Source organism: Octopus sinensis, linkage group LG16 (genome assembly GCF_006345805.1).
Source record: "Octopus sinensis linkage group LG16, ASM634580v1, whole genome shotgun sequence".
Taxonomy (NCBI): Eukaryota; Metazoa; Mollusca; class Cephalopoda; order Octopoda; family Octopodidae; genus Octopus; species Octopus sinensis.
In genome coordinates this window covers 15,077,982-15,104,759 of record NC_043012.1, presented here as the reverse complement: position 1 = coordinate 15,104,759, position 26,778 = coordinate 15,077,982, and the positions used below count along the sequence as shown (strand labels likewise).

The 26,778-nt window shown below is 38.2% G+C and overlaps 1 protein-coding gene across 1 annotated transcript; it reads right to left on the bottom strand.

Annotated features, from left to right (window-relative positions):
* Positions 1-2,626: 2,626 nt before the first annotated feature.
* LOC115220517 (stabilizer of axonemal microtubules 2-like) lies at positions 2,627-26,259 on the bottom strand. Its single transcript, XM_029790656.2, has 5 exons — positions 25,963-26,259; positions 13,244-13,417; positions 10,165-10,277; positions 7,005-7,091; positions 2,627-4,643 (listed from the first exon to the last, which is right to left on the bottom strand). Exons 1-5 carry the CDS (start codon positions 25,998-26,000, stop codon positions 3,685-3,687), a joined length of 1,371 nt encoding a protein of 456 aa, XP_029646516.1. The 5' UTR covers positions 26,001-26,259; the 3' UTR covers positions 2,627-3,684.
* Between the last annotated feature and the right edge of the window lie 519 nt (positions 26,260-26,778).

Genomic DNA, 26,778 nt, shown 5'->3' with positions numbered 1-26,778 from the left:
CGAGGTCCTTTGCTATTCGTAAGACCCGCAAAAGAGAAAGCAGGTCAACCCCCGACACCGAGAGCATCGACGGATGGATGAATGCGCATCCAGGCTCAGCGGTGCGTAGAAGGTCGGGGACAAGAAACAGGAAGAAAGAGTGAGAGAAAGTTGAGGCGAAAGAGTACAACAGAGGTTGCCACCACCCTCTGCTGGGGCCTCATGGAGCTTTGGGTGTTTTCGCTCAATAAACACACACAACGCCCGATCTGGGAATCGAAACCGCAATCCTCCGACCGCGAGTCCGCTGCCCTAACAACTGGGCCATTGCGCCTCCTGTGTTGCTGCATGTGGTAGACATTGCCTATGTTCAAAAGCTGGCGTGAAAACAGCCCAGCAGTTTGATCACCAAATAATTGGAACCTTATGTTAACTATCAGGTGCTGTTTGGTCACTTGCCTCCACAGACAGGATTGCTTGAAACAGGCCTTTAGTTCATCTGCCTTTGTACCTTTTGGATCACAAGAAGGGTTTGTCTGAAATCTCCAGCCAAAACTACAGTGACACTACCCATAAAAATGTCCTTTCCTCTTAAATCTCTTAGGCTACGGTCAACAGCTTCAAGTGCTCCACAGTGAGACATGGTGCATTCATCCCAGACAATCAAGGACGTCTGCTGCAAGACCTTGGCCTTTGCTGACATCTTAGAAATGTTGCAAATTTTATGTTCGTTCACATAAGCTGTAGAAATTGTTGCATGTGTGCACGCACAAACACCAAAATTTTCCAGACATTTAGCTGTTATTTTTAGCAATTCATTTTCAGGTTTAGACAACATGATGGGGTGGTGAGAGGTGTGTGTATCAATTTTGGAGTTCTTCATGAAAAATTTTTAATTAAAAATTTCTTTTCTATATTCTTAATCTCTCTATTTTTCTATGTTGATTGAAAAAAAAATTTTAAAAAAGTTTAAAATTTAAAAGTTGCAGGGAGGGGGGGTGAATTAAAAATGTTGAAAACATGGTTTTTTTGCCTATTCGGAATTTCCCTCACTGAAAATATAGGAATCTGCTGGAAAAAAAATTCAGAAGGGTTGCATGGGGGAGGGGAGCTGCAGCCCCCTATATGGGTAAGGGCCAAAATTTGAATCCCCTAGAACATTCACCGAGTAAACCTTCATGCCAAATTTGGTACAGATTGACTCAGCAGTTTGGCTGTGCATAAAGTAGACACATACACGTGAATAGAGAGTGAATTTTATATAGAAAGATATGTATATATAATATATATATATATATATATAATATATATAAAACATATTGGTGAATTGAAGAAATGGAGCTGAACGCAGATTGAACAGAAATCGTTTTATTTCATTCTACACATGTTTCGAAAGGCACAAATTACCAAAATCCGATTGAATAATGGGACCATATTGTGTCTTTCTCTTCAGGAAGAAAAAAGGAAATCCGTTAGAGAAACAAAAACAGAACAGAGGCGGAGCAAAAACCAAATCGAACTATGCTCCTAAGAGCCCATGGCGAAACTGTTTCGCCAGAGTTTCGCCATGGGCTCTTAGGAGCATAGTTCGATTTGGTTTTTGCTCCGCCTCTGTTCTGTTTTTGTTTCTCTAACGGATTTCCTTTTTTCTTCCTGAAGAGAAAGACACAATATGGTCCCATTATTCAATCGGATTTTGGTAATTTGTGCCTTTCGAAACACGTGTAGAATGAAATAAAACGATTTCTGTTCAATCTGCGTTCAGCTCCATTTCTTCAATTCACCAATAATGTTTTAATTTCAATTATCCGCACCAACGCACGGTTGCAACGCCAGATGGTTGTACCTCCAACCGTGCTGTTTACTGCTGTGATTTTTGCTACTAAGGTATCGGTTAACTTTTGATTAATCTACAACAAGATTATTCATCTTTCTATTTCACATAATATATATATATATATATATATATATATATATATATATATATATATATATATATATATATATATATATATATGTATATATAGACACATATACATGCATACCGTAATCCTCAAGTATAGTCCGCCCTTGAGTATAATATGCAGGGGATTTTTAGGGGGCTGTACCTCTGAAAAACCTAAACCTTGTGTATAATACGCACCCCTTCTCTAACTTGAGTCAAGGAGGTCTATATAACGTCCTTGCTTTGTAAAAATGTGTACGGTAACGTCCTTTATTATTATTGTATATATAACATAATGCAAACGTGTAGCTTTTTTTGTGCATTTTGTTTGCAGAAAATAAAGAAATAACAGTATTAACAGTAATAACGTTTAATAAATGTTGCTTATTGCAAGTTATGGATGATTCTTTTATGACTTCATTGCTTTCAGGCTTAGCTTAAGGTATTTTCGCGCCCAACATCACAAAAGTGTCTGAATAAACATTGCCGGGCAGCAAATAGAGACTCGGACATTGCTTAGAAAATAATTCTCATTTTTAACCTCGTATATAGTACGCACTAGGGATTTTGACCGTTAAATTTGGGGGGGGGGGATGCGGATTATACTCGAGGATTTACAGTACATATACATATGTATACATACATATGCGTGTGTGTGTGTGTACACATACTATAATTGTTTAGAAAAAGAAACAAAACACAAATGCTTTTTCATTTTGTTTTTTCCAAAATATTAACCGTAATGATTATCATACATTGACTCTAGAAGATGTTGATCTCTTTCAAACGTTAATTTTTTTTAATCATTTTTACCCTTTCTCAACAAATATGACGAATATATTTTTTTGGTATTTATTTACAATGATGTTGTTTCACCAAGTCATTTTCACCACCCATATCCAGATATTGCCAAACATTAGGAATCTTCTTTCCATTTCTCTCTCATATTAATATGCAGAAATATCTCACACGTGTCACATATTAATATGCAGAAATATCTCACACGTGTAACAGAAGTGAGCTGATAAACTTTGATTAACTGATATTATCCAGGCATTTAGTGTACGAAAGTTCCCTCTAGAGATGCAGGAAAGCCAAAAAAAGAAAAGTAAGAGATTAAACGAAATTTTTTTGAAAATTCAGAAAATGCTGTATGAGAATGGAATGGCTCTTATCCTTAAAGCTGCTGACTTGTTTCGGTCTCATTAGACCTCGTCAGACAAGTTTTTTGTTCTCAGTTGGCAAGATTTAAAGTGGTCAGTATATATATATATATATATATATTATATATATATATATGTGTGTGTGTGTGTGTGTGTGTGTGTGTGTGTGTGTGTGTGTGTGTGTGTGAGTGTGTGTGAATAGAGAAGATGTAGTGATATTATTCTGAAGAGCAGCACTATATTTGAGGGTTCTGCCGACTAAATTCAAAGATAGTTTGATCTCATTTATGAAATATGTTTCACATACATTGTAATATATTTTCTTTTTGTATTATGATGACACTTTCTCAATTTGAACATATTTGTGTGCTGTGCTAACAATATATTTCCATTAGAAAGTGTGTAGTGAATGGTATTATAGAGAAGATATTAGTTTGAAACTAAACTACACGACGACAGGACAACACCTTAACAATATTAATGTTTGATAATTCTTAATTATTAAGCAATTCACTTAATAAAGTCGAACGTTTTCCTCCACTCAAAGATGTAAACTGTGTACAAACTATTAACATTTTCTGATGAAAATATATTTTTTTAGGCTGCCACAAGTTGTGCTCTTTTACTTTGCAGTGAGGACAAAGGTTTATATAACTGATGGCCTGTCTTAGAGTTTCCTTCAAACTCATACAAGCTTTTGTCAGTGTTAAGAAAGATAATTGGACAGACGGGGACTTCTTTGGGCGTGTACTCGTTTCTGTACATTGTGCTGTCATCTAAAGGAGCTTCATCAGTTCTTTGGAAACTCGTTGGTTTGAAACTTTTGGTCTGTGTCCTTGGATGCTCAATGAAGTGGGCTTGGTGAGTTGAAATTCCTTGGAATGGTACTTCAGGTGGTGCATAAGACTCCTTTTTGCTAATTCTCACTGGAGGAACATCAAATCGTTTGTAGTCCGTATTGTAGCTTGTGTTGCTCTCAATGTTTCCTAGTGGTCTGTGGCTTGTTTTAGGTCGATAACTAGTTGTATGCTGAACAGGGAACTCTTTGTAAGTAAGTTTATGTACCGTATTTTGCTCCACCTTCCCAGGTGGTTTTACGTACTGAGTTGGTTGGCGAATGCTTCGCTTTTCTGTTGGCCATTCACAAAAATCTTGTTTGAATGTTGTCATGTCAGGAAATGGTTCTTGTGCACATACAGGAGTAAGTTTTGGTTTGTAGCTGAGTGTGCGCGGACCGGATTGGCCTTGATAATCATGCCTAGAAGTTGTTAAGCAGTCAAGAGGGACTGCTGGAAGATTATAGGTCTGTTTTTCTTTCAAAACCTTCGGTGGCAGTGAATGTGCTACATAATCTTCACGATAGCCAGTTTTGTCTTCCAATGGTGGCTCTATCTTGCTTAAAATTTCTGGTCTCATGCTTTTTCTTGGTGGTTCATAGTTGTATTTAAAATCTCGAGTGAATGTTGATTCATTAGCCAATTTCTGTGTTGGTGGACTCCAACTGTATACTGGGCCATATTTTTTTGATGGAATTTTGTCCCACTTCTTGTAATCAGCTAAAAAATAAGAAAATGTGTACATATCATCATCATCATCATCATCTTATTACTATTATTTATTATTATTATTATTATTATTATTATTATCATTATTATTATTATTATTATATTTATGTTTGACTTTTGCTTTGCATTTGCACAAGCTGGCTCCAAGTCTCACCCAGAGACCTCAAGAGTTGGAAGTTCATGTTGGTGTTATGCCGAGGGTGCCATATATTTGGTTTTGTACTTAGTGTTTGGTTATTATTATTATTATTATTATTATTATTATTATTATTATTATTTATTATTATTATATGTTTGGCTTTTGCTTTGTATTTGTACGAGTTGACTCCAAATCTCATCCAGAGAGCTCAAGAGGCAACAAGTTGATGTTATGCCTAGAATGCCATAGTTTTGGTGTTGTCCAAAGTATTTTTCCAGAGAATGTCTGTCAAAGCATTAAAAAATTAGAAGTTAGTTCGAATTTCTCCAAGGTTGACTTTGTTTTTCATCCTTTCAGGGTTGATAAGTTAAGTACCAGTGAAATACTGGGGTCGATGTAATCGACTAGTCCCCTCCCACAAAATTTCAGGCCTTGTGCCTTTAGTAGAAAGCATTAATATTATTATTATTATTATTAACAAGGCAGCAAGCTGGCAGAATCATTAATGCACCAGGTAAAATGCTTAGTGGAATTTTGTCCGTCCTTATAGTCTGAGTTTAAATTCTGCCAGGGTCGACTTTCATCCTTTCAAAGTTGATAAATTAAGTATCAGTTGAGTTTGCCAGCCTCCTCTGGCACCTGTGCCGGTGGCACGTAAAAAGCACCCACAACACTCACGGAGTGGTTGGCGTTAGAAAGGGCATCCAGCTGTAGAAACACTGCCAGATCAGATGGAGCCTGGTGCAGCCTCCTGGCTTCCCAGACCCCAGTCAAACCGTCCAACCCATGCTAGCATGGAAAATGGACGTTAAACGATGATGAAACACTGGGTCGATGTAATCGACTAGTTTCTTCTCCAAAATAATTTCAGGCCTTGTGCCTATAGTAGAAAGGATTTTCACTATTATTATTATTATTATTATTATTATTATTATTGAGTGAGAGAGCAGTGTATGCCATCAAAATAGATGTCAGAGTGACACAGGAAGGTCATGAGATGTGCTAAAAATAACTAAATCACCCTTAAATCACATAAAAAAACATTTTTTTGCATAATCGTATGAATTTCCATGTGCAGAATACAAATTAACAAAAATTTTCTGAAAATACCAAAACATAAAAAAAGTTATGAGATGTTATATGGGCTTTTTTAAACCAGAATTCCAGTGTATTTCATTGGTTTATTGGGGGTGAGTTGTTTAATTCAGCCTGTGGAAAATGTTACTAGCAAGACATTGATAGTACCGAGAAGATTTTTTCACATCAGCTTATTCATATTTCCCAGCATACAAATTGAATTTTTCAGACCAAAATTTACAGCCAAAAGTGGGAGGTCAACTTATACGCAAGGGTGACTTTAGAGAACCAAAAATTCCATGCAAATTGCAGCAGAATTTGGAAAGAAAGTGATGATGGTTTAATGTTTACTAGCACTATGACCCGGGTTATAGTGCTAGTGCATGCATATATAGCTGCGTGCGTGCGCACATACACGCGAGTACTGTCCAAATCTCCGACCAATCACATACAGCTAGCTAGCATTCAATTGGCGTATCAAGTTTCGGGCATTTTGATTAGGTTTGGAATAGAAAATTCACAAAAAAGTCACTTCTATTGATTTTTTAATGGCTTTGCGGGGTGACTGGGGAAATTTAAAGATGTGCACGACCACCCTTGGACGGTTTTGAATGACCATAGAAAGTGCGAGCCCTCTAACTGAAAAATTGTGGATTTGTATAAAGGACACACACACAGACATTTTTCCTTTTATATATAGAGAGATACTACAAGTCTACACTATATATTAAATTGACTTGTATACCAGAAAATAAGTAATGCTATGGAAACTACTAAAAAAGAAAAAAAAAGGTAAGCCATGAAGGTTTGTGAAAGAATGTCTGTAATTTCAAAATGCGTTCAAGTAATACCATTCTGTGAAACTCTGAGCAGTAATATATTCTACAACTTTCTGCTCCTCTGTGAAACCACTGAACTTGACTCTATTTGGCTCAAGTGACTGGAAAGGACTAAATGGGACTAAAGAAGACAATATAGCATCATACTAGCCACAAGTAATGCATCATCGTCATCGTCGTCGCCGCCACCACCACCATCATCACCACCACCACCACCACCATCATCACCACCACCACCACCACCACCATCATTGTCATCGTTATCACCACCACCACCGCTACCAGTGTCTTACTTACCTCTATAGGTTGGTTCACCTTCAAATTTGCCGACGCTAAGAGTTAACTTGTCATGTCGGATAGGTCTAACTGGGGCCGACTGTCTCCCTGAATAAAAAGAAAACATTCATGCTGAAGAAGGAGCAATCGAGTAAAGAAAAGTGAAGTAAGTCTCCTGGATGAGACTGTCTTCAGTTCTAAGATGCATAGGGTTGGTTCCCCCAGTTCCCTTAGCATATTAAGTGACAGAGATCACAACATTCTCCCTGAATGGAATGCCAGTGCATCACAAGATTATTCTTTACAGCTGTTGTGGACTGGAGCAATGTGAGATGAAGGGTTTTGCTCAACTACACAACATACTGTCCAGTCCAGGAATTGAAACTGTAATTTCACAATCATGAGTGCAATACCTTAACCACTAGGCCACAAACCATCACAGGTGTGATCAAGAGACTTGACTGAGACAATAGAGCATTGGTTTAGATGCCAAAGGTTCAATGATTTGTTGTTCTGTAATTGGTATCCTGGCAGGATCATCAGCACGCTGGACAAAATGCTTAGTGGCATTGGTTCCAGGAGATTTTTTGCAACAATTTTTCATATTTTCTGGTTTACAAGTTGAATTTTTCAGACCAAAATTTACAGTAAAAAATGGTAAGTCAAATTATACGCCATAATGACTTTTGAAAACAAAAAAAATTGCAGCAGAATTTGAAAGAAAAGTGATGATGTTTTAATGTTTATGATGCATGTTTGTATATTATGTTGATTTATCTGCCAGAAAATACAGTAATGCAATGGAAACTACAAACAAAAAAAAAGTTGGAGGTTTGTAAAAGAACGTCTATTATCTTGAATGTGTTCAAGTTATACCATTCTGTGAAAGTTAGTCAGAAGATCAAGCAAAGGCAGCTTGACTTTGACTTGACTTGAAACAACATTCACCCAGGGTGGGTTGAGCTGGCTTCATGCATCCTCAATGCTGCATCTCTCACAAACGCTGACCAGGCCTGGTGATCTGAGGCTAACGACCACATGATCTCCAACCATTCCTTATTCAAGTGGTGAACACCGTAGATATGGGAGCCTAGGTTGGGTTCCAGATCAGCCTTGACTGTCATCAGCCAGGTTTTTCGTTTTCAACCACATTGCTTTCGCCAACCCTGAAGGGGAGCTGGGGCAATTGCTTTGTAGATGAATTCTCCTGGTTGACGACAGAGGGCATGACCCAGCCAACACAGACGTCTCGTTAGGATGACTTGTTGGAGGGAGCTGCAACTATCTGGTCACTGCATGCACCACCCTGAACTGGAAGCATTCAAAAATGGTCATGTGGAACCCACTTCATGGTAACGTAAGAAAAGGAAAACATCATCAGACTTACATTAGCAATTTGATTGCAGATGCTGGCCTGGAATGTATCCAGGACCTTGAGGCAGTGAGGATGGACTGAGAAGTGTGGAGGGTGGGCTTCATTGCTGCAGTCTGGGCTGGAACTCAGCCATAGTAAATAATAACAATATATTCAAAGTAAAACAATCCAAATTCTGCCAAAGTCGACTTTACCTTTCATCCTTTGGGGGTTGGTAAAATAAGTACCAGTTACGCACTGAGGTTCATGTAATTGATATGGCCCCCTCCCACAAAATTTCAGGCCCTGTATCTATAGTAGAAAGAATTGTGTCATTGATGAATACAAAGGCTCATGCCAGGTAGCTGTTAATTAATATTCTAAACAGGTACACTACATTGTATTAGAAAGCAAGGACAAATATTTCATTTGCTTGCCATACTGCAGCAACTATGGCCTGGATGTATTTGAAAATTTGCAAGTTTGTAATCAGAGTAATTTATTTTTCATAGCTAATTGCCATTCTTGCTTCTAAACCACTTAATCACAAATATTATACTAAATTTATTGTTATATTTCGGGATGGTCGTTTTTTATTTTTTTGCAAAATAAACACAAGCACTATATATTTGTTTGTTTATCATTGTCATTACTTTATCTTATGTCCATTGTCTGGAAACCTTTTGTCACACAACTGTGACTTCATCAGTGACCTTTTCCATCCATGTGTATCCTCCTACTTAGTCCATTCCCCCAAAATATAACAATATCTGTTTCAACACATGGTTTCACATCAGGAATTTTGCAACACAAATTCATAAACGATTATACTAAATATTATTGCAGAACCCATTGTCAACCAAGCAGACTGAGTCTATGGATATAATACAATTGCTGTTGTTGTAATAAAAGTTTAAACTGCTGACCTTTTGATCAGCAATCCAGCACCTTGACCCTCACAGCTATTGTATTTGATACACATGAGCAGAACATTTGGGAACCACACATCTTTTGCGCTTGGCAATTTAGCAAGTTGATTTGACTCAGAACAAGTAAGTTTTTGTAAAGTTATATAAACATTTAGTTATATACAAATAATTGTCGGTAGGGGATAATGAAATACTATTCATTATCTCCTTCAAGATAAAACATAACATGGCCGTGGCACGTAAAATACTCCAATGCGACCGTACGACAGGCACCCATGCCAACCTCCTTTGCTTGTGAAGACATGTTGGGGCAAGCGAAATCGAAATCGAATTGAACCAGCCAGGATCCCTGGTCTGGTGGTACGTAAAAAGCACTATCCGACTCGTGGCCGTGGCACGTAAAATACTCCAATGCGACCGTACGACAGGCACCCTTGCCAACCCCCTTTGCTTGTGAAGACATGTTGGGGCAAGCGAAATCGAAATCGAAATCGAATTGAACCAGCCAGGATCCCTGGTCTGGTGGTACGTAAAAAGCACTGGTACGTAAAAAGCACTATCCAACTCGTGGCCGATGCCAGCACCGCCCGTCTGGCTTCCGTGCCGGTGGCACATAAAATACACCAATCTGACCGTGGCCGTTGCCAGCCCCGCCTGGCACCTGTGCAGGTGGCACGTAAAAAGCACCCACTACACTCACGGAGTGGTTGGCGTTAGGAAGGGCATCCAGCTGTAGAAACATTGCCAAATTAGACTGGAGCCTGGTGCAGCCTTCTGGCTTCCCAGAACCCCGGTCGAACCGTCCAACCCATGCTAGCATGGAGAACGGACGTTAAACGACGATGATGATGATGATGATGATGAGTAATTAAAATTAAATGTTAATTATTCTCTCTACCTGTATAAGTTATATTGTATGAAGTAAGATTGTCGATTGTTCCTGGTGGCTTCTGCCAAATCTCTTGAGGTCGAACCCATTTCTTTTCAAGCTGATAAGGTTGGAAATCTTCTCTACAAGAAATAATCACAAACATCATAACTGAACATTCACATTTTAAACATTTCTCTCTCAATTTATACTTTCCTCTATTAAAAACAAATATTTCCTATTTTTTAGCATTCATTTGCTTCAATCATTGAACTTCAATCATGCTGGGAACCATCTTGAAGAGGTTAGTCAAACAAATTCACCCCTGTGCTTTTTTTGCTTTTTTAAGTCTGGTAATTATTCTGTTGGTCTCTTTTGCCAAACTGCTAAGTTATGGAAACGTAAACAAACCAAAATCAGTTGTCAAGCATTGATGGTGAACAAATAAAAGACACACACACACACAATATGCTTCTTTTAGTTTTTGCCTACCAAGTCCACTCACAAGGCTTTAGTTGGCCCTGGAGGTGACAGTAGAAGACATTTGCCCAAGGTTCCATGCAGTGGGACTGAACCCAAGTCCATATGATTGGCAAATCAAACTTCTTAACCATGTGTGTGTGTGTGTGTATCTGTATCTTTGTGTCTGTGTTAGTCCTCCACTCCCACTTGACAACTGGTGTTGGTGTGTTTACATCCCTGTGACTTAACAGTTCAGCAAAAGAAACCAATAGAATAAGTAACAGGCTTTAAAAAAAAAACTACCGGGTAAAAGGTATTGGGGTTGTTTTATTTAACTAAAAATTCTTTTAGGTGGTGCTCCAGCATGGTCACAGTCTAATGACTGAAACAAGTAAAATACAAAAGATGGCTATAGGCGTAGGAGTGGCTGTGTGGTAAGTAGCTTGCCTACCAACCACATGGTTCTGGATTCAGTCCCACTGCGTGGCACCATGGGCAAGTGTTTTCTACTATAGCCTCGGGTCAACCAAAGCCTTGTGAGTGGATTTGGCAGACAGAATCTCAAAGAAGCCCGTCATATATATGTATATATATATATATATATATATATATATATATATATATATATATATATATATATATATATATATATATATATATATATTATATATATATATATATATATATATATATATATATATATGTTTACGTGTGTATATTTTTGTGTGTCTGTGTTTGTCCCCCCAACATCGCTTGACAACCGATGCTGGTGTGTTTACGTCCTCGTAACTTAGTGGTTCGGCAAAAGAGACCAATAGAATAAGTACTAGGCTTCCAAAGAATAAGTCCTGGGGTTGACTTGCTCGACTAAAGGTGGTGCTCCAGCATGGCCACAGTTAAATGACTGAAACAAATAAAAGAGTAAAGAGTATACACATATATATTGGTCAAATATAAGATTAAAGAATTAAGGTTAAGAAAATATGTTTTGCTAAAATTGCTGTTTCTTTTCCGATATCATCATAAAAAGGTAATTAAAATTCATTAAAATTACAGATCTATCAGACTCTCAAAGGGGTCAAATTGTTGGTGCTCATATGGCAGGTGCTAGCATAATGAAAACAGCCAAAATGTTTGGTATATCAAAAAGTACTGTCTAAAAAGTAATGACATCTTTTGAGAAAGGGGGAAAAAACCTCATCGTCAAAACAAAACCCCTGTAAATACATATACATGTATACATATGTAACAACTTTAGCTGTGTGAATTGGAGCATCATCATCCTGAAAGATTGTGTTTCCCCCCAGAAACAACCTCAGGATGAATTTAATCAGATAAAATGCTTAAATAGCCTTGACTATTAATTCTGCCATGAAGGGAAACCTTTGGGCCAGCAGATTTCCAAGATATAGCCCCCCCCCACCGGATCATCATAGATCCTCCTCCATGTTTAACAGTTGGAAGAAGGCAGTCTGGGTAAAATGCTTTTTTTGGCTTTCTCCACACGTATACTCGGCCGATGGTCGGAAATAAGGTAAAGGATGACTCGTCTGAGAAAAGAACATTCTTCCACTGCTCTAGGGACCAAGTTGTGAAATTTGTGTTTTTGTGATCACGTGTCTGCTGTAGTCTGTGATTTGGTCATTGACATGAAGTTGGAACAAAGAACCAACATGAAATTCTGCATTAAACTTAAGAAGTCTGCTAAAGAAACATTGAGCATGCTTTGGCAAGATTACAGAGAAGAAGCAATGGGTTGTACGCAATGTTTTGAGTGGCACGGTTGCTTCAAAAGCAGAAGAACGTCCCTGGAAGACAATGAGTGATCTGGATGAATGTCCATGAGTGTCACCACCAGAAATGTGGTATTGGGCATTGAGAATTTGTTCCCCATGGCCAGACCATCAATTGAGAGTTCCAACCCATGCTAGCATGGAAAACGGACGTTAAATGATGATGACTGCAACATTTGGAAGCATTTGAGGGTGGGCACTCCTCGAAAGTGACTGAATCGGTGAAGCACGAAGAATTGCATTCTTTACAATGACAATGCACCTTGTCATGGAGCTCGCCTCACTTGTGAGTTTCTCACCAAAAACAACATGCTATCCCTCCCACAGCTGCCATACTCTCCAGATTTAGTAACTGCGGACTTCCATCTCTTCCTCAAGATGAAAATGCAGCTCAAAGGTCACTGTTTTAAAACCATTGTCAAGATCCAGAGCAAATCACAGAAGGTCATCGACTTCTTTATGGAAATCGACTTCCAGGCTGGATTCCAAAAGTGGCAGGAATGCTGGGACCTGTGTATTGCCGCACAAGGTGACTATTTCAAAGGAGATGATGTTAATACTTAATTAAGTAAGGTATTTTTTATTAAACATAAGTGGTTCAGAAACCTTTTGATATCACCTCATACTTATTTTAAGACCCTTCAATCCATAAAATACAATCAAAATAAGTATTGTTGTAAAACCAACTAATAAACCAATAAGTTAATCAAACTGATATTTAGGGTATCGTTTTTTTTTTTAATTATCTCATATCATATTTTTAAATTCGAATATAGATCGTGGTGTTTCTTCTGTTATTGCAACTCAAAGTTGAGTCATCACAATTACCAACCTGAATATTTAAATCATGATACCTTTGTATAGATTTACATTCCATTTTCCCATCTGGTAAAGGTGCGTGCTTTGGACGAAATGATTCAACTTTTCCAAGTTCATGTTCTGTGTATCTTGCACTATATTCTGTCACTGGCTCTGTTTTTGCTCCTGGGTGTATGAAGGTGCAATCTTGGTGCTTGCAATAGTGACGCCTGCATTAAAAACAAAAGAAACACATAAGCGATTAAGAAGGCTTCTATAGAAGTGCATCTTAAATGCCATTGGAACAACCAAATTCCTTTTCAAACTAGCTACTGATGTCTTGTGTGTTGGAACAAAAAAGAGGTGAAGACAATAATTTATATAATTCTACATAATCTATTTGAAGACAATAATTAAAATACTTCCAGTCGCATTTCATTTTCCGTAAGCATTTAGAAATACTCTTCATTTCTGCACAATCAAACATTCATAAACAAATAATTTCTTATTAAAAATTCTGGCTCTGCCCTTTCATATAAATTCTACTGGCCAATGACAGCTAGAGATAGAAGCCAAATTTCTCCCAAATCACACTCTAGAAGTCTGAGATAAGCTTTTGTCTGTAAACATATGAGGATGATAGAAAGTATTTGATCTTAGTTTTGCTTAAGCAGGGCTGACGTGGGAGTTAACAACAGCATCAGTTATTGCATTTTCTGATGTACAAATTGATGTAATATGTAGTGTAAACATTCAGATATTGTCAATCATTTCAAATCCAGCAGCATTTGACATGGAATTTTTTTTTACTCCAAAGTCATCTTAGTGTATAAATTGACTTACCTTTTTACCTGAAAATTTTGGTTTGAAAAATTTGACCTGTATGATGAAAAATATGGTGCAACAACCATATAACTAAAGTTGCACCAAGAAAGTTTAGTTTATTCAGCAGGGTTCAAGAAAACACTCTAATCTAGGAACTGTCTTCCTTTGTTCCTAATCAAATGAAATCAATTAAATTCCTAAGCAAGTCAATGGTAAAATGAATACAAAGTAGATCATTTAACCCTGCCAACCTGAATATCTACATAAAAGAGTTTTACCATATTTTCCCTAGTGGAGGCGTGTGGCTTAGTGGTGAGGGTGTTGGACTCATGACCAGAAGATTGTGGTTTCGATCCCTGGACTGGGTGATCCGTCATGTTCTTGAGCAAAGCACTTCATTTCATGTTGCTCCGGTCCACTCAGCTATAGAAATGAGTTTAGTCTGGAGAGGGATGGGCTCCAGCAGGCTTTCTTGCCCTAGCTATACTGCATAGCTGCAGTGCCCCAGTGACCCCTCAAAGAGTTAAGGGTCTTGTCAATCTTTTCCCACATACAAGTTGAATTTTGCAGACAAAAATTTACAGCTGAAAAAGGGAATTTGACTTTGGAGAACCCAGATGACTTTGGAGAACCAAAAGTCCCGAGTGAAATGCAGCAGGATTTAGAAAGATTGTTTGGATGTTTGGATGTTTAGACTACATGTCAGAAAATATGGTATTCAGTGACTACTAAGAAGACCCTAGCATACAGAGTTTCTGTTTTTAACTGATTTCACCAAAAACAAGGTCCTCAGAAACTAAGAATGGCTATTAGCTACTCTTAGTGGTAGAAGCTATTATTATTATTGAGACAGAGAGCAGTGCATGCCATCAAAGTGACACTGGGGTAAAATATACGAAACCCAGTATACACATCAGGACTACCCGCTTGATAAGGGTACACTAGGCACATGCATCACAACCATATGTGCATAACATGGTGATCTCATATTAAAATAAACAGTGCATGACCTTGCAGGTGGGACCCAGTTAAGATTTTCTTCAGGTTGAGTAGCCTATCCCACTCAAAAGGGCCCTGAATATGGGCTGTTTAAGGATGTTGAACAAAACACCCATGTTTCCAGAGGTGAATTATCCAAACCCCAAAGAATTTCTCTCAACACATGGCTATGATGTTCCCCCACTACTTCTGCTCATGATCAGAGATGCACATATCATTAGCCACTAGGGGACATGCTCAACTGGTTATCTCAAGGATCATGTGATTGATTAAGAGTTGGTCTTTGCATCCATATGAGCCTCGTCGGCACCCTTTTTGTCCAGTGGGGGGTAAAATACCGTTCTGTTCCATACATTTGTATGTATTTTCCACAAGGATAGATGTTAAAATTTTATACGTGGTAGATAGACATATTATGAACTGATAGTTTTGGGGAAATTTGGTTTCATTATTCTTCAGGAGTAGGTAAGTAATACCTCTTGCTAACCAATCGGGTATTTTCACAGGATTTCTTTATTATTATTATTATTATTATTATTATAATCCTACTAAAGGCACAAGGCCTGAAATTATGAAACCTAGATATTTTAGTGATGAAAAAGAGTTGATTTGTCCTGAATTCTGACCAATCGTATTTCAGGTAGATTGTGTGATCGCATGATTTGAATGGAAATTTCCATGCAGTTACAGGCCAAAATATGGTCATAAATGTAGAAAAAAACAGGACAATCAGAACAAAGGTTCCTGAAAAGGCAGAGGTTCAAGAAGATACAGATGAATACAGAAAATTCTTGGTCACCATTTGACCTTGGGTTAAAAAGAATTTGTCCATAGTGACCACAGAACATTCCTGCCTCTAACAGACTCTCACTTGTAGCCAACATACATTCACATTTCTCATCAAATATGGACATAGATTCACTCCTGGTATTCAACTTAATACTTTTGACAATTAATCTCTGTGTATTTATATAAATGAAATCATCGTAAACTTCAAATGGTGAATTGGTTTTAATAAGGGGAATCATACACAGCCTAACCAAAATATCAATCACCCATTTAGCCAGCTTCCATAAGACCATTCTTTCAAGTTTAGAACTGTTCTTGTAGCTCTAGGAAAAAGTCTTTCATAAGAATTTAGTCATTGGCAAAAAAAAAGTTCCTAGGCGCAGGAGTGGCTGTGTGGTAAGTAGCTTGCTAACCAACCACATGGTTCCGGGTTCAGTCCCACTGCGTGGCATCTTGGGCAAGTGTCTTCTGCTATAGCCCCGGGCCGACCAATGCCTTGTGAGTGGATTTGGTAGACGGAAACTGAAAGAAGCCTGTCGTATATATGTATATATATATATGTATGTGTGTGTGTTTGTGTGCCTGTGTTTGTTCCCCTAGCATTGCTTGACAACCGATGCTGGTGTGTTTACGTCCCCGTCACTTAGTGGTTCGGCAAAAAGAGACCGACAGAATAAGTACTGGGCTTACAAAAGAATAAGTCCCGGGGTCGAGTTGCTCGACTAAAGGCGGTGCTCCAGCATGGCCGCAGTCAAATGACTGAAACAAGTAAAAGAGTAAAAGAGTAAGACTCTCCAGTCTTGCACTCATTTAAAGTATGACAGATTTCAAACATAGCCACATAACAACATACTGATATATACTTTGTCTTCCTCAGAAAGCGGGAAAGTCAGACAGAAACTAAATTTTTAAAAATAATATTTTGTTATGATCTCAGCATGCAAATTTTCTAAATTGATAAAATAATTTATTTATTTATTTATTTGTCATTCAGACAGGAAACAAAACTCATTAAGCTATTAATTAATCATAATTGACAACTACATCAGTTAATATTATCAGTTGTCAAGATCATACATGAAATTCTGCTATGTAAACAAAATGTCAATATTTTAATGAGGATTTCTCCGTCCTCCTTTGATTTTCTTCTGCTCCTTCTCTAGTTTTTTTCTAGTACCACTTCTTCCCCAACTCCACTCCTCTATTTCTTCTTCAACCATTTCTTCACTACCTCTTCCTGTTGCCAACCCAAAACAAATTCTGTCTGATCCATGTGAGCATGCAAAAATGGACATTAACTCTTTAACATTTAAAGTGGACATGTGCAGCAAAAATATTCCAGATATTCTATGTTCAAACTCATCAGATCTAGCCTCTCACATCATATATATATATATATATATATATATATATAATATATATATATATATATATCATCATCATCATCATTGTTTAACGTCTGCTTTCCATGCCAGCATGATATCCCCCTCTCTCTTTCGGAGAGGCACTGAGCAGCTATACGCACACATACACACACGGCAGTAACTTCCACCTACCGAATTCAATCACAAAGCTCCGGTCGGCTTGGGGCTATAGTGGAAGACACCTACCCAAAGTGCCACGCAGTGGGACTGAACCCGAAACCATGTAGCTAGGAAGCAAGCTCCCTAACCACACAGCCATGCCCATATATGTATATGTATCATCATCATCATTTAACGTCCGTTTTCCATGCTAGCATGGGTTGGACGATTCGACTGGGGTTTGGTAGGCCATGGAGGCTGCACCAGGCTCTAGTCTGATTTGGCAGTGTTTCTACAGCTGGATGCCCTTCCTAACACCAACCACTCCGTGAGTGTAGTGGGTGTTTTTTACGTGCCACCGGCACAGGAGCATGAGCAGGCTGGCAAACGGCCAGGATCGGTTGGTGCTTTTACATGTCATCGACACGGATGCCAGTCCGGCGACGCTAGTATGCCACGTTCAGACAGTGCTTTTTATGTGTCACCGGCATGGGTGTCTTAACTACAATTTCCATTTGAATTTTTATTTTGATGTTGACGAACTTGACTCAACAGGTCTCCTCAAGAACAGCGGGTCACTCTACGATCCAAGGCCGTCCTGTGAGCATGAACTCATATGCATATACATATATATGCGACCAGAAGAAAATTGTACCTGGGCCCCACCTGCAAGGTCATGTGCTGTTTATCTTGATATGAGATCACCATGTCACGCACATATGGTTGTGATGCATGTGCCTGGTGTGCCCTTATCAGACGGGTAGTCATGATGGGTATACTGGGCTTCATATATTTTACCCCAGTGTCACTTTGATGGCATGCACTGCTCTCTCACTCAATAATAATAATAATAATAATAATAATAATAATAATAATTTGATTTCTTTTTTTTAAATGGCAAATGAATCAGGTTCAAAATCTCTGCTAAAGTATATCAATACAATTGTCCTAATTAGTGTAACTAATAGCATATAATTAAAGAAGGATGAGGAGGACGAGGGGGGAGGTGGAGGGGGAAGAAGAAGAAGAAGAAGAAGAAGAAGAAGTGGACGGACTCCTCTGTTGAAATGTAAGTAGGTCAAGAAAAAACAAAACCATCCTGTTGCCACAAGGGAAACCAATACCGACCCAATTAGCTGACAGAAAATATTCCAAGAATGGGGCAAAAGGAGTGTTTGGCACACTAAATATAAATATGGTAATGTCTGCCATATTTAATTCAGTGAATTGAAAACTTTTGAGCAACAGAAATTAGCCAAATAATTATAACATGAAAACTCATCTCAGTTACTCTTTTACTTGTTTCAGTCATTTGACTGTGGCCATACTGGAGCACCGCCTTTAGTTGAGCAAATCGACCCCAGTACTTATTCTTTGTAAGCCCAGTACTTATTCTATCGATCTCTTTTGCCAAATTGCTAACTTACAGGGACGTAAACACACCAGCATCGGTTGTCAAGTGATGTTGGGGTGACAAACACAGACACACAAACATATACACTCATACATACATACATATATATATATATATTATATATATATATATATATATACACACATATATATACGACAGGCTTCTTTCAGTTTCCATCTCCCAAATCCACTTACAAGGATTTGGTCGGCTCGAGGCTATAGTAGAAGACACTTGCCCAAGGTGTCATGCAGCAGGACTGAACTCGGAACCATGTGGTTGGTAAGCAAGCTACTTACCACACAGCCACTCCTCAAAATCTTTAAATATTGCTGACATCCATAACCAAGAGTCACTACATTCCTTTCTCTTTCTCTCTCTTTCTCTCACAATATGTACATGCATACACACACACACACACACACACACAGACACTTTATTTGTGCATTAAGGCTAATATAGGTCTCATGTTTAAAAATGTCTTAACAATTCTTGAAGCTGATCACAGAAAAATTGGTGTTTGTCACTATTTCGAATGGAGACAAACACGAATCTTCCTATGTGATCAGTTTGAAGAAATGTTAAAATATTTTTTAGAATAAAACCAATGGTAGCCTTAATGCACAAATAAAGAATCTTTATCCACCAATGGAGTGTTGAGCACTCATTTGCCTCGCTCAATATTTACATACATATATATATATATACATATCATCATCATCATCATCGTCTAGCATCCGTTCTCCATGCTAGCATGGGTTGGACGGTTCAGCTGGGGTCTGGGAAGCCAGGAGGCTGCACCAGGCTCCAGTCTGATCGGGCAGTGTTTCTACAGCTGGATGCCCTTCCTAATGCCAACCACTCCGCGAGTGTAGTTGGTACTTTTTACGAGCCACTGGCACGGGTATCACAATCACAATTTCCATTTGATTTTTATTTTGATGTTGATGTACTTGACTCAATATGTCTCCTCAAGCACAGCAGGTCACCCTATGATCCAAGGTAAGCATAGCAGGCCGTCCTGCGAGCCATGAATTCCACTTCATTTGTCGGGTCTTCACAGTCACAGCATATCTCCAGAGGTCTCTGTCCTTTGTCATTGCCTCTGTGAGGCCGTTGCTATGTTCTGAGTTCAAATTCTGCCACGGTTGACTTTGCCTTTCATCCTTTCTGAGTCATTAAATTAAGAACTAGTCATGTATTGGGGTTGATGTGATTGTCCATCCCCCTCCACACAAATCCAGGCCTTATACCTATAGTATAAAGGATTATAATTATTATTATTATTATTATTGAGTGAGAGAGCAGTGCATGCCATCAAAGTGACACTGGGGTAAAATATACGAAGCCCAGTATTATCATCATGACTACCCGTCTGATAAGGGTACACCAGGCACATGCATCACAACCATATGTGCGCGACATGGTGATCTCATATCAAGATAAACAGCACATGACCTTGCAGGTGGGACCCAGTTAAGATTTTCTTCAGGTTGAGTTGCCCATTCTGCTTAAAAGGTCCTTGAATAAGGATTGTTTAAGGATGTTGAAAGAACCACCCATGTTTCCAGAGGTGAATTATTCAAACCCCAAAGAATCCCTCTCAACACATGGCTATGATGCTCCCCCACTACTTCTGCTCGTGATCAGAGATGCACATATCGTCAGCCACTAAGGGACATACTCAACTGGTTATGGTCAGACAACTAACAAGCAAATCTGTGGTATTGAGCAGAATATTTGCTGTAGCCCATCTTTTATACCAAGACAAAACAATGTACATGATAACACTTCTAATCAGTTAAGATCAGAAGCCATGAGAGCCATTGCCTGGTACTGCATCAGGGCATTTATTATTATTATTATTATCATTATTATTAATGTAGCGAGCTGGCAGAATCGTTAGCACACTGGCGTGGAATGCTTAGTGGTATTTCACCCATTGCTACGTTCTGAGTTCAAATTCTGCTGAGGTCAGCTTTGCCTTTCATCCATTCAGAGTCAATAAATTAAGTACCAGTGAAACACTGGTGTCGATGTAATCAACTTAATCCCCTTCCCCAAGCTGCCCTTGTGGCAAAAATTTGAAATCATTATTGTTATTATTATTATTATTATTATTATTATCATTATTCTAGCAACACTCAAAGAGGCACAATTCACCAATGTTGTTGATGAATAATCCTCTCTAGAACAGCGACAAGGCACAAAATTCAAAGAGTGGGAGATTAGCTGATTATGTCAATCCCAGTACTGGACTGGTACTTATTTTATCAACTCCAGAAGGATGGAAAAGAAAGTCGACTTTGGCAGGATTTGAACTCAGAACATAAAGACAGATGAAACACCACTGTCTGGCATGCTAGCAATTCTGCCACATGCGTTAATTTACATTTTATTTACTACTTTGACAATGTCTCTACTGGCAAATCTACACCGAAACAACTGTAGTGTCATGTATGTTGCTCAATTCGTTTTCTATTATTCACACTTTTGTATAAACTTTACAGATATCACAGAATTAGAGATGTGTATCTTATGAAATATCAATTTTACTGTATGATAGCCTTTGTTAGCTAAAACTTGTGGAGGAGCTTTGTAAAGTAAACTACAAGTTTTATACCAATACTGACTTTAAATTATGTTTACATATATTGACCAAAGTGTACTGTACTATACATCCAATACATCTGATTTTACCAATGAGTTTCGCACAAGGGATCTAACAGAATGTTAGATAACAGCTCAGTTATGCAACTCTGCACTCTTCAGTGACAACAGTTATAGAATGAAATATTATGACTGCTCTCTCTTTTTCATTCCATGACTGCCATCTCTGAAGAGTGCAGTGTTATATAATCAGGTTATCTAACACTCCACTGAACCCCAAGTGTGAAACTGAATGGTAAGATTGGCTGTAATGGATATATTATACTGTACACTTTTATTAATACACCCACTCTATTGACAAATATACAGGTGCATATTTTTTCTGACTTATGGATTCTTAGATGGTACACATATATCATCATCATCATCATCATAGTTTAATATCTGTCTACAAATAAAAGAAAGCAGCACTCAATACATTTAGTGGGAGTTACATTATATTTTTAATAACAATTTGACTCAGTTCTAAATGACTTATGAAAACTTTTGTGGGTACATAGGACAAACATATTTCATCAGATTCATTCTACATGCCCATGAAACTAGGTCATATGGAGCTGAGTCAAACTGGCCTGATTTCTATGGCTAAGTGCCCTTTCTAATGCCAACCACTTTAAAGAGGATACTGGGTGCTTTGTACATGGCACTAGTATTAGTCAGGTCACCAAGTAACTCACAAGGCAAGACCCCACAACTGAGGTGGGAAGTAGTAGTTGAGGGAGGTGGCTTTATGCCTTAGTGATAAGAGGTTAAAGTATGATAGAGGGACAGGATCAGGTAACTGTGTATCTCTGTAGGTCAGATACGTAGTTACCCCAGTTAGAAGAAAAGAAGGATGGTGAAGATGTGCTAGGGCACACACACACACATGTATCAATCACGCTTAGTCATGCCAAGTGAATATACTTCACTGGGGAGATTCTAAAATGTCAAAACATATCTGTTATTTTTACTTTTACTTTCACCCCCAAAATTCCGGGCCTTTTGCCTAAAGTAGAAAAGAATACATATATATTGTAAAAACACTCTGCATACTGTGACATTCGATAAAATAGAAATAACATTTAAAATTTATTCCCTCTGGGCAGCCTGGTGGTTGGGGACTCCTGCTTTAAAATATAGGAAAGGCGACATTCGTACGTATCATCTATTTTTCTGTGATACCTACCCAAGTGTGCCCCTGCCACCAACTTTGTTTTCCTCAAAACTGTCAGAAAAATGGATAGCTTAAATGAAATTCTCTGCAAATATTTTCCCACTGGTGTAGATTCTAATATGGAGCAGAATTTGTCATGAAATTTATTTTCTAAAAATGGGGAGAGGAGTTTGAGAAGATCATAGCTTGCAGTAAAATTCTGTATTTTTTCTAATGAAATCTTCTAGAAATACCTTTCAGATGATGTAGATTACAATCAAATCAGAATTTAATGAAGACAAACAATTGGTAGGCACAAACAAATTACACTATGACACACATCACATATATATCTACAAAACGAAACGTGAAAGCAAAGTATTGAGAAGTATTAGCAGCATAAGTTAATTAAACTAATTTTGCCAGGGATTGAAACCTGCTCTTGAAATCAGTTTGCAGAGATAGAACTCAACTGAACATAGACTTTTATTGAGACCCCCTTCGGTCATGACTGACCGTGGGATTGCACCTAGAAAGTTACCCTCCCATGCACAAGTCCGGGCAAGGTTGTTTGTTTATGGAAGAGCAGCAGTCGCCCATGTATACCGGCCTCCCCTCTCCACATCACCGATGTTGTCCAAGGGAAAGGCAAAGGGGCCAATACAGCTTGACACCTGTGACGTCGCAACTCATTTCTTCAGCTGAGTTAACTGGAGCAACGTGAAATAAAGTGTGTTGCTCAAGAACACAACACGCAGCCCGGTCCAGGATTCGAACTCACAACCTCACGATCGTAAGCTCGACGCTCTAACCACTGAGCCATGCGCCTTCACTGAACATAGAGTAAGTCTATTATATAAATGGCTTTATCTATAATTTTACGATACAACTACCGTTATTTCAGTAAAGATAATGTTCCCTCACCAATGAGGATTAGTGAATATTTGCTTTGCTTAATCTACGACCCATATTTCAAGCACCAACTTTCAGATTTTATTGCCAACACTTAAGGTTCCCGGCCCACTACCATATTAGTCATGGGAGAACTAGAGAGACATAAGTCTTTCATTGGGGAAAGATAGGACAGTCACGGCTGGAATTACATTTAATCATAGGTCTGCCTAATTATGGCTAACCTGGGCAACTCGAAGTAGAGGGCTAGGATCACTCAATCTGCAAGTAAATACAGCCAAATTTCCACATGAGACTATGTAGACCTTCGTATATAAAAAGACACGATAGTCACGGTCAGAGATATGCGGTAGAATAGATCTGAAATATTACACACAGAACAACGAGATACTGATTTTGGTTAATGCTTACTTTAACAAAAGGCCACCGAAAAAAAAAACAAGTGTAATAGGTGAAAAAAATGTGTATCAAACGAATATAAAAGCAAAAATTTCGTCCATCTTTATATATCTACAAAGCATACCTACACAAGTGTGCCCCACCGACTTCGTTTCCTCATAACCTTTAAAGATCCTGATCTCTTTTTAATGATTTTTTTTTTCTTACAAATACCTTTCAGATTGTGTAAACACCGATTATATTGGAATTTATTGTGAAATTTTTTTCCGAGAGTGGAGAGGGGAAAATTCACGAGTCGGCTTTGTTTCCTCCTAGCTTGCAGAAAATTCGGTATTTTTAGATGGAATTTTTTACAAATACTCTACAGATGGTGTAGATTACAATTATATTGGAAATTAATGTGGAAAAACCCATTGGTGGGCTCGAACACATACATGATCATACACAAGTGCGCGCTCGACACCCACACACAAAATGGAACTTGAAATTTTGAAAAACTTACGCGATGTATGTAAGTATGTATATATGTGTGGGCGTCCACTAATTGCCTTTTCACATCAAATTCAGATATAATTGTAATCTACACTATTGAAAGGTATTTGTAGTAAATTTCATTTAGAACAGGGGTTCTCAACCATTCTTATTTCTCTTTTTTTTTTTCTTTTTAATTTTTTCAATTGTATTCTCTATTTTGTCAAATTTTCTAATTTAATAAGGTGGCGAGCTGGCAGAAACGTTAGCACGCCGGGCGAAATGCTTAGCGGTATTTCGTCTGCCGCAACGTTCTGAGTTCAAATTCCGCCGAGGTCAACTTTGCCTTTCATCCTTTCGGGGTCGATTAAATAAGTACCAGTTACGCACTGGAGTTGATTTAATCCGTTTGTCTGTCCTTGTTTGTCCCTTCTGCATTTAGCCCCTTGCGGGTAGTAAAGAAATAGGTATTTCGTCTGCCGCTACGTTCTGAGTTCAAATTCCGCCGAGGTCGACTTTGCCTTTCATCCTTTTGGGGGTCGATAAATTAAGAACCAGTTACGCACTGAGGTTGATGTAATCCCTTTCTCTATCCTTGTGTGTCCCCTCTATGTTTAGCCCCTTGTGGGCAATAAAGAAATAAGAAACATTAGCACACCGGGCGAAATGCTTAGCGGTATTTCGTCTGTCTTTATGTTCTGAGTTCAAATTCCCCCAAGGTCGACTTTGCCTTTCGGGGTCGACAAATTAAGTACCAGTTGCATACGGAGATCGATCTAATCGACTGGCCCTCTCCCCCATAATTTCGGGCCTTGTGCCGAGAGTAGAAAAGAAATTTCTAATTTAATTTTGTAAAGCTGTAAACACTGTGAAGATAGTAAATACTATTAATTAGAGCTAAAAAAAGAAAATACCTCATCTTTAGAATTGAAACCTTTTCTTTTTTAATATTTACATAAAAAAAAAAAATTATCTATGAACTCCTTTGATTACTATTTTATTCTGTGGACTGCCATAGCTATTCGATCTAAAAACTAGTTTTACAGAAATTCTTTTCAAAATCCCTATTTTGTTTTCCCCACATTCACTAGTGTAGACCGAACCATGTAAAATGTTTCTTGCGATACGTGCCGATACATACAGCTAAAGCAAAATTTTTCAGGGCCCTTAAAATACTATCGTGGATCCCCAATTTATTATTTTGTTGCATAACCCCACCCCCACAAAAAAGAATCTTACATGGACCCCGGTTGAGAACCGCTGATTTAAAAATATCTAATTTTCTGCTAATTATGAGGTAACAAAGCTGACCCATGTGAATTTTCCGAAACTCCTCTCTTCAACCGATGAAAGAAAAATTTCACAACTTCTAATATAAACAATTGGAATCTACACCATCTGAAAATATTTGCAGAAAATTTTCTTTCGAAAATATCCATTTTACTAAAATCATTAGGAAACGGGTTACCTGTGGGACACACCTGCATATGTACGACTGAGTACCTGTCTCTTTGTGCATGTTTTTTTGTGTAGCGAGAAGAAAGGCTGCTTATGTAGGACAAACATGCACATCGTACGTGAATTAATTTTGTGCTCGGTGATAAAGTGTAGCAATAGTCCAAAATAATTGTAGTGACTTACCCACAAGTGCATATGTTACAAATACATTTCAGAGTCATGGTTAAATTCAAGCTTCAAAATATTCTCAGTTCCCAAAATACAGAAATAGGTGTAAAAGATATCGAAATTAGCCCTGAGAAATAATAAGTTGTGCCACACACACAACTCGTCTTCTCCTTGAAAGATACAAAAATTTAACACCGAAGCTTGGAAATCTGGACGGGAATAAACTGTAACACAACACAACTGTTGTCAGGGAAGCGGCGTCATTAGGACGAAAACAACATTAACAAAACAAACAAACAAAACTTGGAACCTGTTTATTATTGGTGAGAGACGTAGCATCTTAGCAACAGTTGCCAGGAGCATTCGCAGAACTTCCGGACTACTTTACTCCTTGCTTTAACCTGCACAACAACAACAACAACGAAGGGATCTTTTTCGGAGTTTATTGATCTGCTAGAAACATCAGCCAAAACTCCGTCAAGTCATATTTTACTGTCTTAAGGAAGAAGTATTCAATGGATAAAATAATCTGGGCTGGATTAAGGTCAGTTAATCCTTTATGCATGCCGACAATGTTTGCTTCTTCCTCAGCCCTTCATTGTCTAATAAAACATTCAGATAAGTGTAGAATGTAAAATAACATCAAAAAGCAGTTTTCTTCGAGACCCCCGCCACCGAGCCAAACCCACAACGATATTAAACACCAGTCTTTTTATTTGATGTTTATCTCTTTAGTTCTATCTGGTGATAAAGAATATAAACAAATTATTTACTCATTAAGAAGGTGATGGTGTGGGGGGAGGGAATTGCTAATTTCCAACACTTTTTATT

Excerpts from the sequence above, each read along its gene's own strand:
- LOC115220517 (XM_029790656.2), bottom strand. The coding sequence starts at position 26,000 with ATGACTCTGAAATGTATTTGTAACATATGCACTTGTGG. Across the intron at positions 13,418-25,962 it reads TGTAACATATGCACTTGTGG|GCGTCACTATTGCAAGCACC; the intron begins GTAAGTCACTAC and ends TTTTTAATGCAG. Across the intron at positions 4,644-7,004 it reads AGGTGAACCAACCTATAGAG|CTGATTACAAGAAGTGGGAC; the intron begins GTAAGTAAGACA and ends CTTATTTTTTAG.